Genomic DNA, 23,895 nt, shown 5'->3' on the forward strand with positions numbered 1-23,895 from the left:
AAAGCCTCCGGGTCCTCTGGGATTTTCCAAAGCTGGCCAAGCTCCACCCCCGCTGGAGTGGGGCTGCTGTCCTAACATAAAGCACCCGCCCGAGAAGTGGCTGGGGGGCGGCCGGCCCAGTATGCCCCCATTGGTTGTGTGGACTGGAGGGGCGGAGGAAAAACGCACTGTCTGGCGGGCGGGCAGCCTCGCGCTCACTCCCGCTGTGCCTGCTGCCCGCTACTGCGCCCAGCGGGTAGCGGCACCACAGCGCCCGCCCTACCGCGGACGGTTTTGCGGGAGCAGATCGCAGAGACCGGGCGCCAGCAAGGAGCTCGAGCGTTTGAGCACGACCCCGGACATCGTCGCGTCCCATCCCGCAGGTCAGTGGGGAGGGAGGGGGGAGGGGAGAGAGAGGTTCCGAGACTGTCCTCGAGGCACAAGAGTGGGGAGCAGGGTGCTAAGTGCAAGAACTGGTTGTCTCTGTGTGGGAATCCCAGACTCTTCGCCTCGCCGGGTATGGCATTAGATTTGCGAGGCTCCGCTTCCTCCAAGGCTGGCTTCTAGACTTTCCGTGGCTCCCAGAGATTTGGCACCTTGAGATGGACACCCCAAATCGGTCTATGTAGTCCTTATGGCCCCGAACAGTCTGCGCAGCCCGCTTTCCTGATTTTCAGGATGATTTCTCGGGGTTACAGTAGGACACAATGTCCTTGGCCGGGGGATAACCCACTTCTGTCCCAGACACTCGGAACCGGGAAGATCTGCCATAGAATCAATCCACTGCTACAGAGGTTGGTTCCTCGATTCAGATGGAGACAGTTCTACACTTTTTGCAGACTGTTTTTAGTGCATTCTGCACACCCATCTCCCCGCCCCCCTTGTAGTGTGTGCGGTCATTCTGTTTGTTTTGCGCTTAGTTGGATTTCTAGGGTTACATGTTCCTTCGTGAGGTCTTGCCACTGCGCACACTGGCGGTGTTCTAATGATATATACCGTCTTCGGTGTTTCTAAATCCAGGAACTTTTACCTGGTTCTGAACACTAGCTTCCCCCAGCACTGGTTTCCTGAGTTCCACGAAACCCCGGTAAGAAACTGCAACAACCACCAGGATTTCTCCCCTTTCCCGGGGCTACTGAGATACCTGAATCCTGCATTTCAAAGTCGAGGTGTTTGGATTGTGGGCACAAGTTTGAGTTCTGTTGTAGGAGGGAGGTGTTCGAGGTGTCCTCCTCCGGGGAGCAGAAGGACCTTCATTCACGGAAACATCTTGTTGATAAGGCTCAGGTTTGGGCTCTGGACCCGATGTCCTGGTTCCCCTTTGCTCTGGGATTTAGAGTCAGGCTCCAGAGATGGGGTTTGTTTCTTAATCTTATTCTTTTTCTGCCCGTTAAATTTCCTTGGGAAATTTTTCTGCTAAAGTGAGTACGTATTTAGGTGCTTCTTTGGGAGTGGATAATGGGATCCGACGGCTGGAAGACATCTCAAAGCCATCACTTTCGGGTCCCTCACAGTACAGGTTTAAAGGGCAGGGGAAATAGGAAATGATTATGTCCAGGGTGACTGGAGGCACCATCCCCAAGAAGCATTTTGCTTTAAATCTTCATATTCGTTGTCACGCAATTACATATCCACAGAAAACCATGCAGTATGAATGACGTTCTTTTTTAAAAGATTTTTTAATGCATTCTACCAGCACAATGTATCATCCTTTTTTTTAAAGAAAGCATCTAACCAGCTTAAGTTATGCGACTTGTTAGTGTGCTTCAGCTATATTGCGATCTAGCTCTTAGAAATTCTTGTATTTTGTGACTTAAATGATTTATTTTCTGGAGTACAAAATCATCACCATGCAGGTACACTCTCATCACCATGAAGGTACACGCTTTATAATCCACTTGTAGTTCAGCCCTGATGCAAATGGCTTTTTAAAATATCTCCCTTGTAATGGAGTTACAAGGACACCACTCCCACAGGGTATGTCCTAGACATCTTCAAAGGCAGGGCATGTGGGAACCATCAGCCAATCTCAGAAGTATCCTGGGAATACAGTTCTATAAAGTGAGTGTGGTATTCCTTTTCTGTGTTTTGGTTTTGGGGTATATTTATTTATTAATTTTTTTATCATGTACATAAGGCAAGGTGCTTTGAAGAGCTCAACACACATCTCTGGATCTCACCAAAGAATGTTCATTTGAGGTAAAATCCATTCCATTCTCCCTTCTGTTGGTTAGTTCAATTCAACAGATTTTAGCAGATACCATTCTGTGCATAAGCTTGCCAGGGGTTACAGATAAATAACGGTGTAATGGGGTGTAGCATCAAATCTATAGAGGATTTATTTCCAGGTTTTCTGAGTTTCTTTTCCTTTTTTAATAGGGGAGACGAGGGATGACAGAGATGACTGGTGAGAATGATTAATCATCCTAATGATTAAGTAAACTTAGAATCATACATTTATTCAATGAATGAAAGATTAACCCATCACAGGCAAAATCATCTGACTTGGTTGGTCTCTATTCTAGATCAAGCCTCAGCCTATCCAATAATACTCCTTTGTGTCTGGCTTACCCTTTACCTGCACCTGTATTTTATATCCTCCTCTTTTTAAGCCTATAGAGTTTATATAAACATTTTGTTGTATTTAATTAGCTACTAGGAAAAAGCAGAAAAAGTGAATTCATGACTGAAGTATTGTTTCATTCGCTTAGGTTTTTAGACTAGTAATTTAGAATCTGGATAAAAACAGAATGTCCCTAGACATCAGGAACTATGTAGGTCCCTCTTGCCCAGTTCTTGGCACCCATAATCCATCCAGGGAGTATTATTAAATGAAACTGGAAGCGAAAAGTAGTGTTACAGAAGAAAGTCATTTTCTTCAAATAGATATGTGTGAAAGATATCATATTGTATATTACTATATTTACATAAAGCAACAAAGCTTAACTTTTATAGACTGCCATTATGGTTAGTAATGACAGCTATAAAAATAATAAAGCCTCTAAGTTAATTAATGGAAGAGGGAGCCCAGCAAAGAAGCTCAGACAAAGCAGGAGTCCTTTTAGCTAATAGATCTACCTAGTGGAATCAGCAGAAGCTTACACACAAGTCAGTTATAATGTACAAATGGACCAGCTTTTGATTCAAACTCAGAAATTTCATCTGTGCATCAATGACCACCTCGGGTACAGAGTAGTAGACTACTGAGTCGAGGGGGATCCCTTTAGTTCTGACTCTGATTTGTGGCATATGTGTTCGTTTAATGTCGTGTTCTGAAAAACCCAGTCTCGTCACTCAAAATGCCTCCTTCAAGAGTTTCGTACGTGTTCATGCTTATATGAAGAACCAGAAAATAGTCATAATTTTGTTGATAATAAGTGATGGCAACAACAACATGCAATGAAGAAACCATATCCCTACAAGAGTGTCTCTTAGCATGGAATGGCACAATTAACAAAGAAGTACCAGTATTTTAAGTTTCTTATCCAGATCATGAAAGGATAGTCTGGCACTAACATTTGCTTAGTTCCTTACTTTTAAAAGATTACCTACTAGATTGTTTTAAAGTGGAAAGTTAATCCAGATTTATAATCTGTATTAAGGACTTGATTGTTGAAGCCTTTATTGTTATAGACAATAGTGTAAAAGGGTTTGGAAAATGTATTATTGTTATGGACAGTTACTTAAGAAGGTAATAGATATACTTTTTGGGGGGCAAACAAAAGGATAGGTGGCAATGAGAACTTGTTTTAAATCATGAGTACAAGAACTTAAACATCCACAATATCCTGTACCTATAAACTTCAACTGTGATGCAAGGTACAGTTAAGCTCTTTTGGGCATATTGAATTTCGGGTCTCAGCCATTTATATTAAGTGAATACAGTACCAAAAAAAAAAAGAGGGGGAGGGAGGGACATTAGGACAAAAGGAAGGAGGTGGAGAAGGGAATAGGGGTGCAGAAGGGGAAGGTGTAGCAATTTTACTGCATAAGCTATAATTAAGTTTGCTTTCTATTTCTTTTTTTTTAAAGATGTATTTAAAAAACTGGGGTACAGGTCAGAATTGTGGTGGGGTGAGAGGATTCACAAGAAACAGAGTGGGGAGCAGAACAGGCAGACTAACAAAGTACACTCTCTTCCTCACCCCCACACACCTCTGGCCTATATACCAGTTCTTATATGCATACATAAATATTTTTTAATTGTTGCATTTCTGTAAGATTGTGTATGCAGGAATAATGATGGTAGTAGTGCTAATATTTGCATTTTATAAAAATATCCTATCATGATACTATGTCTTGTTTGAAGTCTACCTTTTTATGTAGCCAATATGTTGTCTAACATCTTTCTTTGTTAGAAAATACAGTGAAGTTTTATTATATTAGAATCCTCTATGTCATGATTCATTCATCATTTATTTACCAGTCTTTGACTAATAGACATCCTGGTAGTTCCAGTGTTTGGCAACAGAATACTTCCCTGTACATGTATCTTTTAAACTTTGTCCCCTCCTTCCCCCTGCCGCCCATAAAACAAATCCTCAGAATTTATTATTTACATTGTTTTAAAATTCAATCTTATTGATTTATTTTAATTGAGTTTATATAGGGATACCCCCATAAGGTTTTACCACCACAGCGTACCCACCATCAACCCACCCATATTCTACCACCATAGACCATTGTATTTACATTGGTAACTTATAATGCCAGACATTTTTGGCTAAAAAGGGAAGCAGTTAAATAATTCCCTACATGTAGCTATTGCCTACTGTAGCCCAAGTTATGTTCTATCTGCTTGGTACATGATATTTTTTTACCTTCAAAAACACTTTTTAATATTTAATACTGATATAGAAAAATACTTAAGTATATAATTTAGATATATGTGTTTTATTTGAACACACCCATGTAATGGAAACCAAATAAAACATTTATCCCTTCATACCTCAGAATGAAATACTCTCCTCATGGCTTTCATATACTTTGGCAAACAATCATTCTAACAATTCTTCATAAGAAAGGCCTTGCTGAGCTGGTTGGCCATACTTTCCATAAATATTAGATTAGTAGTGCAAAGGCTTTAAGATTCACAGTGGAATACATTGATCTGTGGTCTTCACACCATTAGAAAGATTCTTTGCCAATGCACTTGGTTTGGATCAACTGAATGATTTTCCAACATCTTTCACCCTTTCCCCATATATCTTTATTTTCCCTGTCAAATTTGGTCTCAAATTTCTCTTGGATCTGGCTTGACACATAGCTTGATTCATATGATGAAACTGTATGACAAAAGAAACTAAAGAACTTGTTATTTATCTGATTTCCTCTTATTAGCCACCAGCTCAGCTCTACACATAGAGTGGATATGGAGATAGAAAAGGAGCTGTGGGCTCCCAACTTGGGTTTTCTGTCACCAGCTGTCCTCTTCTGCTATACTTTTTTTCAGAAGGAATATAGACAATGACCTTCAAACTTTACTTAACTCTTGAAGACTTCTGTTGCCTCATTTTAAAGGACTTTCAGCTCCCTAGCTTTATGAAAAACATTTTCCTTTTGTTGCTGGTTGCTTGTTTTTTGTCTTGGTATCATTTGATATGTTTTCCTTTCTTTCTTTCTTTTTTTTTTTTTTTTGGTAAAGGAAAGTTAATATTGAAAGAGACCATAAGAAAAGAAGGAATAAATTAGGGACATACTAAATGTTTTAAGTTAGTTCCACAGTAAAGAGAAGAGAAAATATTGGCTTCTTTTGTGCTCATCTGTTTTCATTTACTTTATTCTTTTTCTAAGACACTAAGGTCTGGATTAGTTTCCTAGAAAAACACTGTTTAGGATATCACTGCTCACATTCCCAAAGCAGTTATCTAAATAAGTGCTACTCAAAGTATGGCCCATGCACCAATACCATCCTTTGAAGACAGCCGTTATAAAAACCATATGTGATGAGAGTTCATGGAGCTCTAATATCTCATTTACTTCCTGTACATAATAATCAATGAATAAGTTTTTGTTAAATAAATATGTGGATGCCTTAAAGATACAGTCTTAACCACTGACATATTACTTGTATAATGAGTTCTTTTTCCCACTAGTGGCCATGAGTCAGTCTTTATTTTTATTTTAAATATTTTTAAAATCTTTAAAACTGGGGTATAGGCCAGAGGTGCAGGGATGGTGAAAGAATTCACTAGAGTCAAAATGGGGAGAAGAGCAGGCATATTGACAAAGTACACGGCTGAGGGGAGCAGTGAGTGAGACAGGAAAGGTCTGCCAAGCCATGTGGGTCATCTCCTGGCAGGGTCTGAACTCATGCTGAAGCAGTTGCCAATAGATTCATAGTGCTGAACCTTAACCCACTGCACCACCAGGGAGGGCCCATGAATCAGTCTTAATATCTTTTTTTGTCTCTCATCTATTCCCACTGAAGGCACCTGGTACATGTTTAAGTGAGAGCTGTTCAGAACTATCTTTACATAGTATTAGCTCATGCTCCAACTTGTTAGGGAATATATTTTGGCTGTGCCAATAGCTAACTCTCATCCCTTTAAGTCTTACTTTTCTATGGAATAGAAGCTAGTCAAATATTCTTCACAATCTTCTCTCTCACCAGTCCCACACAGGAGTTTTAATATATGACATATATAATTCATACAACTATTACTATTCAGTATTTCACTTCTTTGTAGGCAGTTTCTTGAATACCCATCATAACCTCTGCTGTTGACCTTATGTCACAGAGTGGAAGGTACCAAAGAACAAATACCAAAAATCTGCCTTAAAACAATGGAATTTTGTACTCGTCATTCACACAAAGTGTTAATAAGGCCAGCAAAGTGTGAGGTATTCAGATGATCACCCTGGAAAGCCAGATTGACAGAAATCAGTCCATGCTTACATGATTGCCGCTGCAGAAGAAGGCAATGTAGCAAATCTCACAGTGAGTCTTACATTTTCTACCCAGAAGTGATGCATGCCACTTTTCCCACATTTTATCCAAAACAACTAATGTGACCATCCTAAATTCAGAGCACGTAGAAACATGCAATCCTAAAAGTTGCCTGGGAAGAAGAAAGAATAGCACAAACTCCTGAGCAGCATTAATGATCAGTCCTGAATTTACCCCTCTTTTACTATCAGACTCCCAGATAGGAGGAATGACATGAACACAGAAATTGAGGACACAGTGATATAGATTTGAATTCCATCTTTTTATCACTAGGTGACATTTGGCAAGCTTTTAAATTCCTTAATTTCTTTATCTGTTACATAAAGATAAGGACTAATAATAACTACTTTAAAGAGCTGAGAGGATGAGAGATATGCATACATGTTTCATGTGTGCACATAAACACACATACACACCTAGTATATGCTTTTATTTGATAAATATGTCAACTATTATTCATGCTGTTGTTCGTGTTTTTCCTAAGTCTGGACCTTCTTTCTCCAATACAAGCATCCAGGAGCTACCTTCCCCTGTCTACCATGCCCTAAAAACATATTCCTATTCCATAATCACTCGCCAATGCCTCCACCACTCTGCTTCCTCCTCCTCTACTTCCCACCAATCTTCTGGTGTGAGGTACCCACCACCCCCCCCACACACACATGAAAATCTATTTCATTTAAAGAAAATAGAAATAAGACAAAACAGAAGAAGAGTGATCGATGTGTGACTGTATTTCTTAGCAAGGTTATTCCTTGAATGAAAACACAAGCACAAACATAAAGGATAAGGAGAAGAGATATAAAAGGACAGAGTCAACGTTCAGATAAAAAGGACTGGCTGATTTCCTTGAGAGAATTATACATTTGTACTTTTGTATTAATTGAGGTAACTTGTTTTCACCATTATATATATGATTCAGAAGTATAGGATCACACCTCTGCAGAAGTAGGTTACCGCCACACCCACTACCAATTATTTATATTCTTAAAAAAAAGAATGTATAATTGTTTTATATAGGTCGCAATTAAGGTATTGTCTTTTCTACAAATTATTCTGATTTTTATTTACATCTTCCAATTTTAAGTTGAAATGCCTTCTGGGAAACTTTGAGCCTACACTTGTTTATAGCTTCCATATTGTCTTTGACAGATTCTGGTCTTGAGTCGTTATCTAAAATGACAACAGGCTGCCAAGGACTTGATTTCCTCCCACATTTGATAGCCTGCCATATCATTTTGTTCCATGTTATAAGGAACAGATAGACATTCTTTTTGTTACCCAGATTTTTGAGTTCATTCTGCATCATGAGAGAGAGAGACAGAGAGAAACAAAGAAGAGGAGACAGAAAAGGAAGAACAGGAAGAGAAAGGAGGAGGAGAAAGAAGGGGAAGAGGGACAGGAAGAGTGGGAAGTGAAAGAGAAGAATGAATGAAAGAGAAAGAAAGCATTCAGCAAACTCTGCTGCTTGGTGCACACCAAGGAAAATCAGGACCACGGGAAATCTGAAATGGAACATACTTTCCTGATGGATACAACATCCACTTTTCTGTGTCCCTATGTACCAGTAAACCCTTAGATAAATAATTTCAGAGCCATGAGATAGCACTTCATCTCCTTACAGGTTTGGTGTTTTGTGTAAAATCTAATTCATCTGGTATTCATCATTATACTATCATTTAGTATAGTCTCAGTCATCTGATTTATGACTACTGGTGATAAGTACTGTTAATATCAATGCTTTCTATTTTTTCCTTTGCAGTGCCTTTTTCTTTTTTTAGTACAAAGTTATTTCATTTTTTATAATATATAATTTTTTATTTATATATTCATACAATTGTTCATTTTTGTACAAGTTTGCTTTATTTTCTTAGATGTAATCCCAAGAGAATTTCCACCACCAGTTCACCCATATACCCTCTCCATAGTCCCTTGTGCTCTTCCCGCCCTCCCTTGGATCCCTTTCCCACCTCCTCCCCTGAAGAATATCACTGATCTATACTTGTCTGTTTATTTTTTGTTTTTTCCTAGATTTTCTATACTCCTCCTATAAGTGAAGCCATCCAGCATTTTAATTTTCCTCTGACTTACTTCACTGAGCCTATCTTCTAGCTCCATGCAAATAGAATGAGTTTACTTTTTTCCCCCTGCTTAGTAGTATTCAACCCCCATAATCAGGGAAATGTAAATTAAAACCACAATGAGGTATCACCTTATATTTGTAAGCATGGCATATATTAAAAAAACTACCAACAACAAATGTTGGCGAAGATGTGCTGAAAAAGGAACTCTCCTACACTGCTGGTGGGAATGCAAACTAGCCCAGACACTATAAAAAGTTGTGTGTAGGTTCCTCAGTCTACTAAAAATAGAACTACCATATGATCCAGGAATTCCACTCCTATGGATCTACCCAAAGAACACAAAATCACTAATACAAAAGAATACATGCATCCCTATGTTTATTGTAGCACTATTCATAATAGGTAAGGTGTTGATCAACCCAAATACCCAAAAACAGATGACTGGTATCAAGAAGATGTGGGTATATACAATGCAGTTAACATTTTTCAATGCCTAGACTCAATTTATAAACTATTTATAACGCCTTTTTTCCAAAGATACTGACCCTAAACCTTAAAAGGGTTTAAGGGATCAGGCTGAGTTTCTTGCCACACTAGAAGACTCACCCAAACCAGGGTGATTTGTTAGTAAATGCTAGTTTAAGACTTGTAAGGACTGTGAGTTCTTTGTTCTGCAGAAATTGCTGTTTGAAATGTGTGACACTTTCTGCCTAAATAAAGTCTCCCATATGGATTTAACCTATGTTTCTTTCGATACCTATGTTTTTTTCTGGATCCCATTGGCCATTGCAGGTTCTCAGTGAGCTGTTCAAGAGTCTACCTATTCATCAGTCCTCATTACAGAATTGTTCTCTCTTGACCCAGGATGTCTTCAAAGCCATTACCATTGGGTATTTAAATTGTAGGGTAGATGTCCTTGGCTCTGAAGATGACTGACAACATAAAATGAATATAATGGAGGGCTCTTCCTGGTGGTGCAACAGATTAAAACGCAGCATTATGAAGTTATCGCTGTCACTGCAGCACTAGTTCGATCCCCACCAAGAAAGTGACCCACATGGTGTGGCTGACTCCCAACCACTGTTCCCCTCAGCAGTGTACTTCATTAGTCTGCCTGTTTCGCTTCCTGCTCTTTTTCTGGTGAATCCTCTCAACCCCTGCATCTCTGGCCTGTACCCCATCCTGTATGCATAAATAAATAAATCTTTAAAAAAAATTACTACCACTTAACTTCATGGATTCTGGAAGCCTATCTTGAAATTCAGTGGGTGGTGTCAGCATGAAGTCATCTATAAGGGTGACTGGTGAATCACCATTCCTTATTTTCAGATAGCATTTCCTACTACTCTGGATCGAGTTTCCGGGCATATTAAACTTCTAGGTCATCCTCTGATGCTCTACCTCTATTCACTTGTAAATAAGCGGGCATCATGAACTGGGGATAGCAGCAAATATTTAAACTTTGTTAATACTCACTGGAGAATCACATATCCATTATTATATTCCTTTAGACAATTCTAAATTTTGGACTGATTTACTCCATATTATACCAAGTATATGTCCTTAATATCCTTGAAGATAAATTCATTTTTTCCAAGTTATTTGTTGAAAAATCCAAACCTACTCAAAATTTACAAGAGTAACAACCTTTATGTCCTGAAACTAACTGTTAACATTTGACATGCGCTCTGTCATTTTTTTTCTGTATGTATATATTTGTATGTACTTTTAGAAAATTTTGGATGAGTCATTTGAAGGAAAGTTGATATTCTGATATTTTTTAAGGCTACATACCTCAACATGCATTTCCTAATGACAAGAACATTCTCCTAATCACACTTAAGGAATTTTGTATTGATATAACACAATTACCTAATGTAGGGCCTCTCCAGTGGCACAGGGGTTAAAGTCTCAGTGCTATCAAGCTATTGCCAGTCATTGCAGCATGAGTTCCATCTCCAGCTAGGGAGCTATCCCACATGGCCAGCAGACCCCTCCTATTTTTCCCATTGCTCCTGTCAGCAGTATGTTTCAGTAGATCTGCCTATTCTGCTGCCCACGCTGTCTCTGGTGAATCCTCTCACTTCCCTGGCACCTCTGGCAAAAACCCAAGTTCTTACATGAATAAATAAAAAACAATTCTTTTGCTTAATTGCTTAGTGTAGAATCTATATTCAAACCTCTCCAGTCTTTCTTTTAATATCCTTTATAGAAAAGCTGCTTTTTAAACAACCAAAAAAAAAAAAAAAAAGGTCCAAGGATTTTGAATTGCATGAAGGGCAGAAAAAGTCTGCATCTGACTTTCTTCCCTGGATAGCAGACAACTAAATAGTGAATATGACCAAAACTGGATGTACTAAAACGTAGCTCTCAAGCTGCCAACTACTAAACATTATTCTTTTTCAATAGCCATTTTACTACAAAAAAAACATCATTGTACTTTTACTGTGAGCCTTTGAGAATTGGGAGAATGAGGTAAGTGATCTATCAAAATTCACATGTATATGTTATCCTAAATGCTGGGCTAATATCCAGAAGGGAAGGTAACTTATACATTATAATCAAATAAGGTTCTATTTTCTAGTTATATTATGAGAAATAATAGTTCATTAATTCAAATAAATGCTATGCTTTCATTTAAAATGTCATCATATGGAAGATGCTTGTGAGCTTGAGTCCCTTTTGGGAAATACAAGACTAAAACATTTATCACATAATTTCTGATATTTTAATCTATTTTTTTAAGATTTATTTATTTGTGCATACAGAACTAGGGTACAGGCCCAGAGGTGTAGGGGTGGTGAGAGGATTCTCCAGAGACACAGTGGGAAGCAGAACAGGCAGATCAACGAAGTATACTGCTGAGGGGAGCTGCGGGCGGGTCAGGAGAGGTCTGCCACGCCATGTGGTCACCTCTGGGGCAGGCAGGGATCGAACTCATGTGGAAGTGGCTTTAGCTTCTTAGTGCTGTGCTTTAACCCACTGCGCCACCAGGGAGGGCCCTTAATCTATTTTTTAAGGACATGGCTTAAATAAATGACTATAGTTGTCAGAAAAGACAGATATAGTGGCTTGCTTAATTAATTTACTAATACTGAAGTTCTTTTCCAACAACTTGTGCCATCACTTTATTTCAAATTATATTGGCACATGTGGCTTTATGGATATAGAATAGCTATTAGCCTTTGGCACATTTTTAAATATAAAAATAAAATAACAGATACATTTGATGATTTACTTTCTTTTCTCCCTTTGCCTCAATTACCAATATAGTTTAGTGGAAATAAAATTAAGTATTTAAGTTATGGATTAAATGAAGTATTTACTGTATGTACATTATCTTCAATTGAAAATTTATAACACAATTGAAAATGTGCACAGAACAGTAAGAGGCACTCACAGAAACATGAAAACAGAAAACTTCTCATTAAACACATTAGCCCAGTTATCTATGGGTGATCGAAGGAAATAGAATAAGGAGTAGTGAGCCAGGGAAATAATAATAACAGAATGCCACGAACTGAGAAATAAATGTATTTAAGAGAAGTAGAAAGACAGAGTGGAATTGTTAGGGACTGACATAATTTCACATTTTCCTCGTATTATACTGAATGGCGGCAATGACCATAACTTCTCAAGCATCTCCTTAAATTTAGGGTGGACTTTATCAAATGGCTGTAGAGGAATAAAAGTTTCAGTCTCTTCCCTGTTCCCTAATGCAATTTAAAAAGGAATCAAAGGTCCTTGAACCTAAGAGAGTAGACTAGGAATACCTAGAGGTCTATATGTAAAAGTTTAAAAAAATAAAACATTTATGATCAACAAATTAAGTTTAAAATAACAAAATCTTTTCAAATATAATATTCTATGAGCAGACTCTTATGAGCTTTTCCTGATTGGACAAAAATATATAATGAATGCAAAATATTGTAACTGTAAAGAATGGGAAATAATATGCAAATTATGAGTGACAACAGAAAAGGAGCAAATGTCATCCTGTTTTTCTACCAGAGCATGATTTAATGAGAATTTTTAAAAACATGTCTAGTCTAATCTTGTTAAAGATAAGCAAGCCTTTTTTATATATTAATAGTATGATTTAGCCAACTCTAGCTGCTCCAAGAATAGGAAATGTACTTCTTAATACACTTCTAAAATACTGGAAATGATCAGAGCTGAGTGGAGGGAGAGAAGTGAATCCAAAGTCTTCATTTAAAATGCTATAACATCTTGAAAGGCCAATCTTTCTTTTTACCTTTTTTCTCCCCACTGATCCATTTCAGCCTTGCCTATGATCTTCAAATCATCATTTCTCTAGTTGTTTGCTTTGTCTTTAAAAAGTCAATGACATTTTCCCCTGCTCCCTTAAAGTGAATTTCATTTTTTTATTATGTTGCTATTTCTTAACCAATTCACATATCCTTCAACTTTCCAGTTGCTTTATTTTTTTTTTTTAATTTTGATTTAGATGAGACTAAACTCCTGAAAGTGCAGGGCAGAGCCTTTCTTGTTGTTTTCTAAACATGATAAAAGAACCATGAAAATCTTATGCTTAGAATTGATTTTATATTTGGTCTTTTTATTCAGAAAACTACCAATTTAAACAATCTTACTCTAAGAGAGCATCATTTTTAAATAAGTATTCTTACTAAGTGAAGTGTTTGAATATAAAATATTCACATGGAATGTAAGATAGGTAGGAATGTAAGAATAATAGCTTGATTTCCCCAGGAAAAGGGGCTACACAAATGTGAGAGAAATCATAGCTACAATTGCTATCTGCTGCAAGCTAATAGTCAAGACAATTATGTAATTTTTCCCTTTTGAAATACTTTTTTTCTAACTTCACTCAATCTATAACAAAAAGGTATAATCTGAGTATTCTCTGAATTATAAAGTATATATATTACTAATTTTTAATGAATTAGGACAAAATTTGAAAATTAAAAGTATTCTGAGTGTAACTTGTTTTTCTGAGAAAATATTTTAGTGAACCTGGGTGTGATCCAGATAGACAATTTATCACTAAGCAAGAAAGATACAGGGCATTGGATTGAATCCTAAGCAACCTATAATGAGTTACCCTAGAAAATGAATTTTAAAATAAATCACAAATATTAAGATATTACATAGTCACTTCCTTAATTTTTACCCAAGTACTACAAAAAAGTGCTAATATTCTCTAATGCTTTCTTTAAACAGTGGGTAGAGAGGATTATTAATTTTTGTCTTACATTATTTAGTACTGATCCATGGCCTCTAGCGCATTATTTGGAATCTCTACCTCCCCACATTTCTTCTCATAAAAAGTTCTCTAAGTCAATATTTGATAGCAAAGAGACTCAGTTTATTTTCTCAATTGGTTTTTATTGGGCTAACAGGAAGAATCATAATGAAAATTTACACAAATTCTACTCTTGAAAACATTGTATTGATAAGTATAATTCTCAAATAGACAACTACACTGATGGCTGAATCAGCTCTGAGTAAGGACAGAACTGAAGACATCAAATGTTATTTTAATTCTTGCAAGACTATGGGTAGTTTTGTCATTGACTGCAAGTGAAGATTTACATTTAGAGAAGAGTGGATGGAAAGTATTGTCAGTACCAACTTTCATCAAACATGACCTCAAAGGCCATGATAAGTATAGAGAAAGCATTAAGAAAGAAGATATTATGCAGATTACCAAGAAGTGGCTAAGGCCTTTTATGAAACATACTGTTTTCTGGAAAGAACTAAAAATAGCTTTCTTCAAAGGTAGTGAGGTCTTTTCTGACTCCTGGAAAAGGTAGTTTCTATGTGTTCTATAGAACAAGAGATCTAATATATTCATTTATTACAATGAAATACCAAATTTTATATTTGTAGACCAGAGAAAACATTTACCATATCTTATCACTATTTTATCAAATCATTACTAATGGTTTGGGGAGAATCCTTTTGAAGAATGACACAACGAGATCTGGTAATGACAAAATGTTAACTGGATATCTTAACAGCTAGGGTACTGTTAAATATGTCTACAAAGGAACACAGCAGTTTTGGCCTGGTTTTCCATAACCAAAACTAAAACAAAACAAAACTTTCAAGTAGTAGTTATTCACATAGAAATACCTTTCAATAAGACTCAGAAATTGCTATGCCAAGATCTCAGGCTGACTGTAGGCTGAGTCCATTCACCACGGTCTTGTAAGGTATAGTCTCTGCCCACATGCTGGTTAGAAGACTCAGAGATGTGGCCCAGTCATCATCTCTTCTACTTTACCAAGCATGAAGATATACCCTAAAGAGTATACTCCCTTGTTCTTCCCAAACTTTACAATTCTCATAATTATCCTGTAGAAAGCAAAGTTCCTAGTCTTTCAGAGGAGTCAAGGTGGCATGGTGCTGAATGAAATAAAACCAGCGACACCCCCAGATCTGTCCTATCAGTGCCCCCCCCAACTGTCCTTTCTCAGTTCAGCAGGTGATTGCCTTTTGTAGATTTCTTCTCTGCACAGGTGTTTATTCCAAGAGAAAAGGGAATGCTGGCTGACCATGAACTAACACATTTCCACAGAGCTTCATTTATAGTGTTGTGATCCAGCTGTCTCATTTTCCTTTCCCACAACTCACTTTCTGAAGATGAATCAGAAAAAAAAAAAAAAAAAAAAAAGGATCACAACCCCAAGAGGCTTTAGGTGTCACCTGAAATGAGAATCTGATGGCACTGCCCCAAGTTAGGTCAAGGTTATGCATTTAAGATGAAGTCTCTTTCCTATTTTCTTTAAATGTAATCGGTTTTGGGAAAAAAAAACCCAAGTAACATCATCTTGAAACGTACTCATCTGATTTCAGTTCCACAGTGCCACCTTCGGCCTTGTCCATCCTGTCACAATGCCTGAACATGAACTATTTAGTTCTGCCTAAGCATCACACACACACATTCATGAGAAAGACGATGTATCCAATTCTTAATTTTCAAGAATATGCAAATGCCATAAAATAAAAATCATCTCTCTCAGGGTATACCCTCATTTAGAGCAGAACAGTAATGCAATTTGTCTATCATTTTTGATTAAGAAGTAGTCTATTGATGATGTTAAAAGTAAAATATTACAGATGGAGTGTTTAATTAGGAATGTCAATAAGACACAAGGTTTCCTTTGCTCATTTCTACTGTTTATTTAAGGGCACTTGGAAGATTAGATGGAATTGTGATTTTTTCCCCCCCGAACTATCTTCAGAAAGTGAGTTGTGGAAAAGGAAAATGAGACAGCTGAATCACAACATTGTAATGAAGCTCTGTGGAAATATGTTAGTTCATGGTCAGCCAGTATTCCCTTTGTCTCTTGGAATAAAAAATCTGTATCAGGAAGATAGCTGAAATTCACAATAAGCTCTTTGACTGAAAGAAAGTAATCCATGGGAGGGAAGAGTATTCAGAATTTTTATACTGTGTTCTTAAAGTCTGATAACCAGTTGTGGGCGGTACCGAAAATAGCGTTAGAAAAGTCAGTCAATTCCAACTGATTCTAAGACCTGCACCTGCCAAAACTTTGGGACTAGCAGAGACTTAAATTTTCCTCTGGTCTTTCCAGGCATTTGCCAAGAACTGTCCACTTGTACTTTACTTGGCATGGTCTTTTATAATTGCCTAAGGACGACTATGGAAACATTATCACATTTTAATTCAGCACCTCTTGGAAAAGTAGGAAAGGTGAGTGTCATACAGATGGAAAACTAAATTGTGAGCTTTCCCAAAGTAAGTGGCAGACAAGAACCAATTATCCAAGTCTCACGATTTTCCCTTTCCTACCACAGTTGAGAAAATCAAGGACACCATTCAAACTTGGATTCTAGTTACTTCTCGGTCATGGTCTAGCTGTGTTGTAATTATATCTTGTACTCTACAAAGTAGGAATAATAATTCCTTCTCTACCTGCCCCTACAATAAACACAAAATGCAGATCCCCTACTTTCCTCACCAATGCTTAAAAAAAGTGGATATAAAGTCCTTACTATGAAAATGACAGGAAGATTGAAACCACATGGTACAAAGGGTGAGGAAGGCAGGTGAGAAGCTTTGTTTTAATAAGTAGTCTTGTGACAGTTGCGAGTTCTGCCACTGAACTGCTGATATTCCAGTGACACAGCGCCTCCAGCTCACGCCCAGAAAAATGATACAGATCTGGGTAGTAAAGGTAGTTTAAGAAAACTAGTCCATTTTTGGCTTATCTTCTAATCAGAGGTTTCATTGGAAAGTCAGTTATCATCTTTGCTTCTCATTGTCCTCAGCTAGACAGACTTGGGAAGTCTTACCAGTACAACCTGAATATTTTTTTCTGATCTAGTCCATGACATTTCTCTCCTAATTTTCTTTCTTATACATCTGAGACTGTTATTTTCCCTAAAGATGAACAGCTAAAACATTTACTGTGTTGTAAAAAAGCAAGGTATTGCCAAATCAGTGTAACACATTTACAGTCCCACTGTGATTCTCTCTCTCTTCTTTTTAAAGATCGTTAGGAGCCAGAAGCACCCTAATGGAATAAAATCACCAGGCAAAGCATAATGAGAAGTAGGAGTCAAATTATTTTAGGAACTGCTAAGACACTGTTGGTGGCCTACTCAGAGGACACACCAAGATCATTAGTCTGTGCGTCTCCCAACAGAGATAGCCCTTGCTGAAGGTGTCCCTCCTTCTCAGGGGTCATTAGTGCTGCTCACCTCTTGCCTAACAGCCGATGTCAGTTCTCAAAGAATCAGTTGTTTAATTGGATTGGAGAAGGTAAAATTCAGCAGAGTTTAGGAAATAGAAGAGCCAGGATAAAGCAGCAGATTTCACACAGTCTGATTCAAGGTCAGAAATTTAAAGCAAAATGCTACAATGTCATCAAAAGCTAGGAAGAGCAGCTCTTCTGAACTTGAAGAGTCATCTACCCAAAGGGACCCCCACTCCCTGAGGCTCTTTCCCTCACTCTGCTACATGGACTGTGTGAGCTGAAGACCCAGGCAGAAACGAGCTGTGATTTCACAAGAGGCAGAGAGGTGCCCAAGACATATTGCACCCACATCTGGAACCTCAAGAATCAGACTCTGCCCCAGCTATATCCTGCCTTTCACAGTCCACTTTGCTTCTTCTCTTCCTCCCAGGGCCACATTAGGAAGATCATGGTGAGGAGTCTTTCGTTGTTCCTGATTGAAAGGAAATAATTTCTTCTTCCCATTCACTAACACATACACACACTAAACTCATTTTGGCCCAGATCTTTATAATGTACAAAGTGCTTCCACATCTGCTACCTTTTTTTCATATACTTTATAGTTTTATAATATTGGTTTACAGTACTGTTTGAATATTAGAAGCATAGAATGTACCTCCTCAAGAGTTGTTACCATGGCCCTCCCTGGTGGCGCAGCAGGTTAAAGCACAGCACTGAGAAGCTAAAGTCACTTCCGCATGAGTTGGATTCCTGCCTGCCCCATGGCGTGGCAGACCTCTCCTGACCTGCCCGCTGCTCCCCTCAGCAGTGTACTTCGTAGATCTGCCTGTTCTGCTCCCCACTCTGTTTCTGGTGAAGCCTCTCACTGCCCCTGAGCCTCTGGCCTGTACCCCAGTTCTGTATGTATAAATAAAATAAATCTTTAAAAAAAAAAAAGAGTTGTTACCAATGTGGCACCCATCCCACCAAGACACCCATCGTCCACCTCTGTTATCTAAAACCCTGAGGAGGCACATACAGTGCCATACAGTTTCACCAATGAGAACTGTGACATTCAGAAAAGGTAGGCAGTCTGTCCATCCTCCCAAAAACAAAGAGAAATGCAGGCCTCACTGTAGTCTCCCAGTAGCAAACCTACGGGGAGAAAAGAAATCACTTCTGATTTCTTTCTCTGTTCGTTTGAGACTAGAGAAGCTGAACAGGCAGAAATGCATGTAAATGTTAAGGTGCAAAGTTTCACACAAGCCACATAACAAGCCTGGAGCTGACTTCTTCAAGGTGGCTCACTTCCTCCTACTCTGCTGGACACCTGAGGCAGCTTACCTGGGGTAGCCTCACAGTGGGCCAGGGAGATTCTACCATTCAGTAGGAATTTCATCTTTGTTCTCCTAAATTAATCTAAAGATTTTTATTCAAGGCCTTAAAAATAAACCTGGATATATAAAAGAAATAAAATATATATTTAAAAAATAGTCTCTGAACTGAAAGGGCTCATTTTATTTAAAAAAAAAAATCAGGAAATTATGAATGCTCATGAAAAAGCAGCGAGTCTCCAAAGTGTATTAGAGGGAGATACTGGTCAGAAATGTGCTAACAGGCGGGAGATCTCATGCAATTAATTTTCTGGAGAAAGAAGGTTTGGAGTTAACTTCTGGGTCTTTTTCTCAAAGCGCTCCACTTGGAGCATCTGTTGAAAGAAGAGCAGATGGAGCACATCAGAAATGTATTTTCCTTTTTATTTCATCTCTAGTTCCTTGGAGAAACCTGGCAGCGAGGGTGCTGTGGAGATGAAATAAAAGTTCACTTCTGTATCATCATTTGTATTGTAACGACATAAACAGCACTTGTTCCTGGGGAACATCTTGCCCTCCCTGGTGAGTTTTATAATTAAAGTCTTCCTGAAGAAAACAAAAAAACTCGAAATGAGATCTAAATGTGTTGTTTTCTGAATTATGTGCTCAGTTGTTTTGCTTTTCTTGCTTTGTTTTTGTTTTGCAGTGTCAGTGGACACCTGATCTCCTGCTGCTTGTGATTGAAAACCAAGAGGCTTTGTTGTGCAGATTAACTTGCCTGAAATTTGCTGACACTGCCATGAAAAGAAAATGCTGATTCTGTTCTTTTTAACCTCTGTGTGAAACTCTGACTTTTAACATACTTGTATGTTCACTGAGCCTCCATAAAGATGTCTGAACTTGACTCTTCATCTGTATTTTCGGGAAATGTGGAGAATGGAACTTTCCTTGAGCTATTTCCCACATCCCTGTCCACATCGGTAGATCCGTCCTCGGGTCACCTGTCAAATGTCTACATCTATGTGTCCATATTCCTCAGCCTTTTAGCATTTCTGCTTCTGCTTTTAATCATTGCCCTCCAGAGGCTTAAAAATATCATCTCCTCCAGTTCCTCCTACCCAGAGTATCCAAGCGACGCTGGGAGTTCCTTCACCAATTTGGAAGTCTGTAGTATTTCTTCTCAGAGGTCCACTTTTTCAAACCTTTCATCGTGAAGAAAATGGAAGATTTCTTGAATGCTGCAACAGCTTCAGTTTTCCCGCCAGGGAAGTATCACATCTGAGCTGTTATCTCATGAAAGAAGTGACACTTTTGGGTTTTTTTTTCAACCAATCAGATCTGGTCCTCCTCCTTCACTTCTGATTTCTTTTTCTGTTCATTTGAGAGTAGAGAAGCTGAGTAGGCAGAAATGCATGTAAATGTTAAGATGCAAAGTTTCACACAGGTCACGAAACGAGCCTGGAGCTGGTTTCTTCAAGGTGGTTCACTTCCTCCCACTCTGCTGGACACCTGAGGCAGCTTACCTGGTGAAGCCTCACAGTGGGCCAAGAACCTGTCTGCTTTTGTTTCTAAGGCCGTGAGGCCAACTGAGCCAGCAGGCTGACAAGATGAAATCTAAACTGTTCAGGAGACATTTTCCATATTTGAAAGAAAGTGGAAATACCCAATTTTAAAAAGTCCCTCTAGATTTAATGTATAATATTTCTAAAACTGGAGTCAAAAATATGTTAAATTGTTTTTTATTTTATTTCACTTTAACAAAGGAAACATCACAGATATGCATAAATTAAATGAGATTTGGAAAAGTTTTGGAAGAGTTTATTTTTTAATAGCAGGTCAAATATTTGTTGTCATGCAGCTTGTAATGTATTTCTGATTCTTGGATTATTTTTAATTATTATTTCTATTATAGTCAGAACACCCAACACTAGTGGGAATCTTTGTGATAATCTGTTCCTATTACTTATACAACATCAGAAGAGACACCAAGAATTCTCAGTGAGAATTAAGCATATGGAAAATATTCATTTTGTTGTGTTCTGTACAGTAATTAACTCCTAGTAGTCCTGTAAATGTGTTCCTTTAGTCGGTTTCCTGCATTGCAAGATTCTATTAAGGCTCTGAGATGTCCTATGTTTGTTTATTCATTTAAGTTGCAAACTTAGACACTAAATTACTAATATACATGTTGTTATATACTCCATGAATGTTACATATATTTATAATTGGTTACTGTATGTTAAGGAAATAGTCTGCATTAGAATTCCAGGACAGAGGTTTATATTAAAAGTTGTAGAAAGTGAAGGTGTTAAGCTGCTAGGAGCTTAGGGATCCTGAGAGTTGCTACACAGTGGTGAAGCCACACACATCTAAAATGAGGCATATATGTGAGTACAGACATGGAATGTGGAGAAAATCAAGCTACCCTTAAAAAAAAAAAAAAAAAGCAGACCAACTACAGCCCCTTAAGAGTATACTTTTCAATTCATTTTCAAAATAAATAGCCCACCGCATAAACACTGAATTTATTCAGCCTCTAAGCCCACTGTACTCGCATGTCCGTCTTCCCACGGCAACCAGGTCATTCTTGTTCCAAACCTTTACGAAACTAAAGTAGTGCAGTTTCAATACACCCTTTGGTTTGATTGTATAGGCAGTACCCCCCAGTAACCAGAGGGGATAAAGAATTTACCATTTTTCTCAGGGTGTACTTGTGACTCTGCCATTTAAGAAGGCCAGGCAAGATCAGGACTGGTAATGAGGAACAGGTGCCTTCCTTTGTTCAATTCATAAGTCTCTTAAATCCAGAACACAATGAACTATTTATATATCAAAAATGTCCCTTAACATCATAAGACCTGAACAGAGTTGTTGCTCTGAAATGCGTAATTAAGAAAAACTTCCCTCTACTGCCATTTTGAACTATCCTGCTCCTGAGCTATACATCCCTCTGCTGCCAAGGAAAGTGTGGCAGTGTATTGGAGGGGTGTGAAGTATTAAAGCTGGGCTGGAAGTACACTGCTACTTTAGATTTCTGTTAGCATCCTCTGATAATATACCGTGTGTCTACACACATTCACACACCCTCAATGATAAAACTATGTGTGTGTATTTTCACCCACTCCCAATTAAAAGCTGTGTGGAAGCTACTCAGGATTACAGAGGCATCTATATTATTACTTTTGCTCTTTAATCAGTTTTGTGAGGCCTGGTTACTGAGGGAGGAAAAGGACATGGATAGAATGGTTTTGAAAAATCAATGAACAAATGTCCACAAAACAGGACATCCTGTATATGTATGGCATGTCCTAAGGGATAACTTTATGCTCTTTCCTTCTGGAAAAGATAAAGAGACTTCTGAAGGTAAAATGATTAAAAATAAATCTTGTAGGAACACACCACCCACCCCCCTCCCATGGTTTTTGCTCTGCAGGTAAAGGAGAATAATTAGGAGTAACATGCAAAGATGCAAGAAGAGATTTGTTATTACAAGCTTGTCAGGATAGCAGATTGTACAACTCGAGATGAATTTATGTTGTTCAAAAAGTTCAGAAAGATTGCAAACCTGGCTTATAAATAAAGAAGTAGACCAATGAAAAGGTGGTTCTTCTCTCATTGATTTCAGCAAGAGGGTCCACAATCATATCTTCCAGGGAAGTTTTCACACCAATCTTTTTGCACATCCTCTGTGAAGCAGGATCAATAACCTATGGCCCCAGGCAGCTTTTCCCTACCCCTGCAAGGGTCAGCTCCCTTTGGGGACAGTGAAGTCTATTACTTCCCTGAACTGAAAAATCAACTTGGCTGTTTGGGAAATATTCAGGTTGCTAGGCCACACCCTAGACCTCAGGAACAGAACCAGGGGTCTTGTGTTCTTACAAAGAAGCCCAAATGAGGCTCACAACCAGTGCGACACTCTGTGGTAGAGATGTGGGCACAAAGACTGCTTGAGTGTGTTCTGCAAGAGTAGATTTCCTCTCGCCCACTGCCCAACTCATGCTGTTTCCTCAAGCTACACACACAGAACACACAGCCTCCCTGACACCCCACCCCCCAACCTACTCCTTGTTTGTGTCTGAATTTCAGGCTACCTTCCTCAGCAGAAAACTGCTGCCATTGCATGGCTCAGTGGAAAGATGTGAAAAGGTCCCATCTCTGTCCTCCCATGTCTTCTTCATCTGTATGACACAAACACCATTTTCACAAGGTTATGTACATTTATTTGACAAGGTTAGAGGAATGAGATAAATGAGGGAATTTATAAAATGAGAGCAAACATATTAGACGACAGACTAAATAAGACTATTCCCACAGTTCCAAGCAAAACTGCAAATAGCACAGCTAAAGAATTATACATTTTCCAGGAGAAACACCATTTGCTAGATATGCTGCCCTATCTGAGATGTGAGTTTCCCTGTCAAACTACCACTTCCAGCAAATGCCACTCAGCATTAGAAAGTCTTCTGGGATCTATGTCAACAGATACAGCACAAAACATCCAAGCCTTTGGTAGGTACTGCTGAAGTTATCCAAGGTAGATGTGTTAGGGTGGGTGTGTAGAGGGAAGGGAGCTTGGGGGGTATTGGAGGGAAGGCTGCTGAAGAAGAGCCCAAGGACACTCTGGACCTCCCAGGACCAACTGATCAGACTCCCTCAATCCATGACAGCATGACTGTGTTTGTCTTTCTTCCCATTTATCCAGGGGAGGCTCTTAGAATCCTACGTGTAACTTTGTGTGAGTGCACACACGCATCAACACACAAACCCATAAGCATACAGTCTCTTCCACACACATACACATCTTACAAACGAAAAGCAATACCTCAATTTTCAGTCTATTTACCTCAATTTAACCCAGTTTTCAACAGCCAGCCCAAGCACAC

The 23,895-nt window shown here is 38.5% G+C and overlaps 1 protein-coding gene across 4 annotated transcripts; it reads left to right on the forward strand.

The window, feature by feature from the left end:
• SERTM1 (serine-rich and transmembrane domain containing 1) lies at positions 1-22,413 on the forward strand. 4 transcript variants are annotated; one of them, XM_012723347.1, is made up of 4 exons: positions 1-362; positions 16,596-16,714; positions 19,471-19,594; positions 19,719-19,903. In XM_012723347.1, the coding sequence occupies exons 1-3, from the start codon at positions 122-124 to the stop codon at positions 19,555-19,557; spliced, it is 447 nt and encodes a 148-aa protein (XP_012578801.1). In that variant the 5' UTR covers positions 1-121; the 3' UTR covers positions 19,558-19,594; positions 19,719-19,903. The 4 variants fall into 4 exon arrangements, with proteins under 4 accessions (XP_012578801.1, XP_012578804.1, XP_012578802.1 ...); XM_012723350.1 differs by lacking the exon at positions 16,596-16,714 and adding an exon at positions 2,117-2,178 and having other exon boundaries at positions 26-362; positions 19,719-22,413; XM_012723348.1 differs by lacking the exon at positions 16,596-16,714 and having other exon boundaries at positions 26-362; positions 19,719-22,413.
• The last annotated feature ends 1,482 nt before the right edge of the window (positions 22,414-23,895 follow it).

Source organism: Condylura cristata, unplaced genomic scaffold, assembly GCF_000260355.1.
Source record: "Condylura cristata isolate star-nosed mole 26May11 unplaced genomic scaffold, ConCri1.0 scaffold00010, whole genome shotgun sequence".
Lineage (NCBI taxonomy): Eukaryota > Metazoa > Chordata > Mammalia > Eulipotyphla > Talpidae > Condylura > Condylura cristata.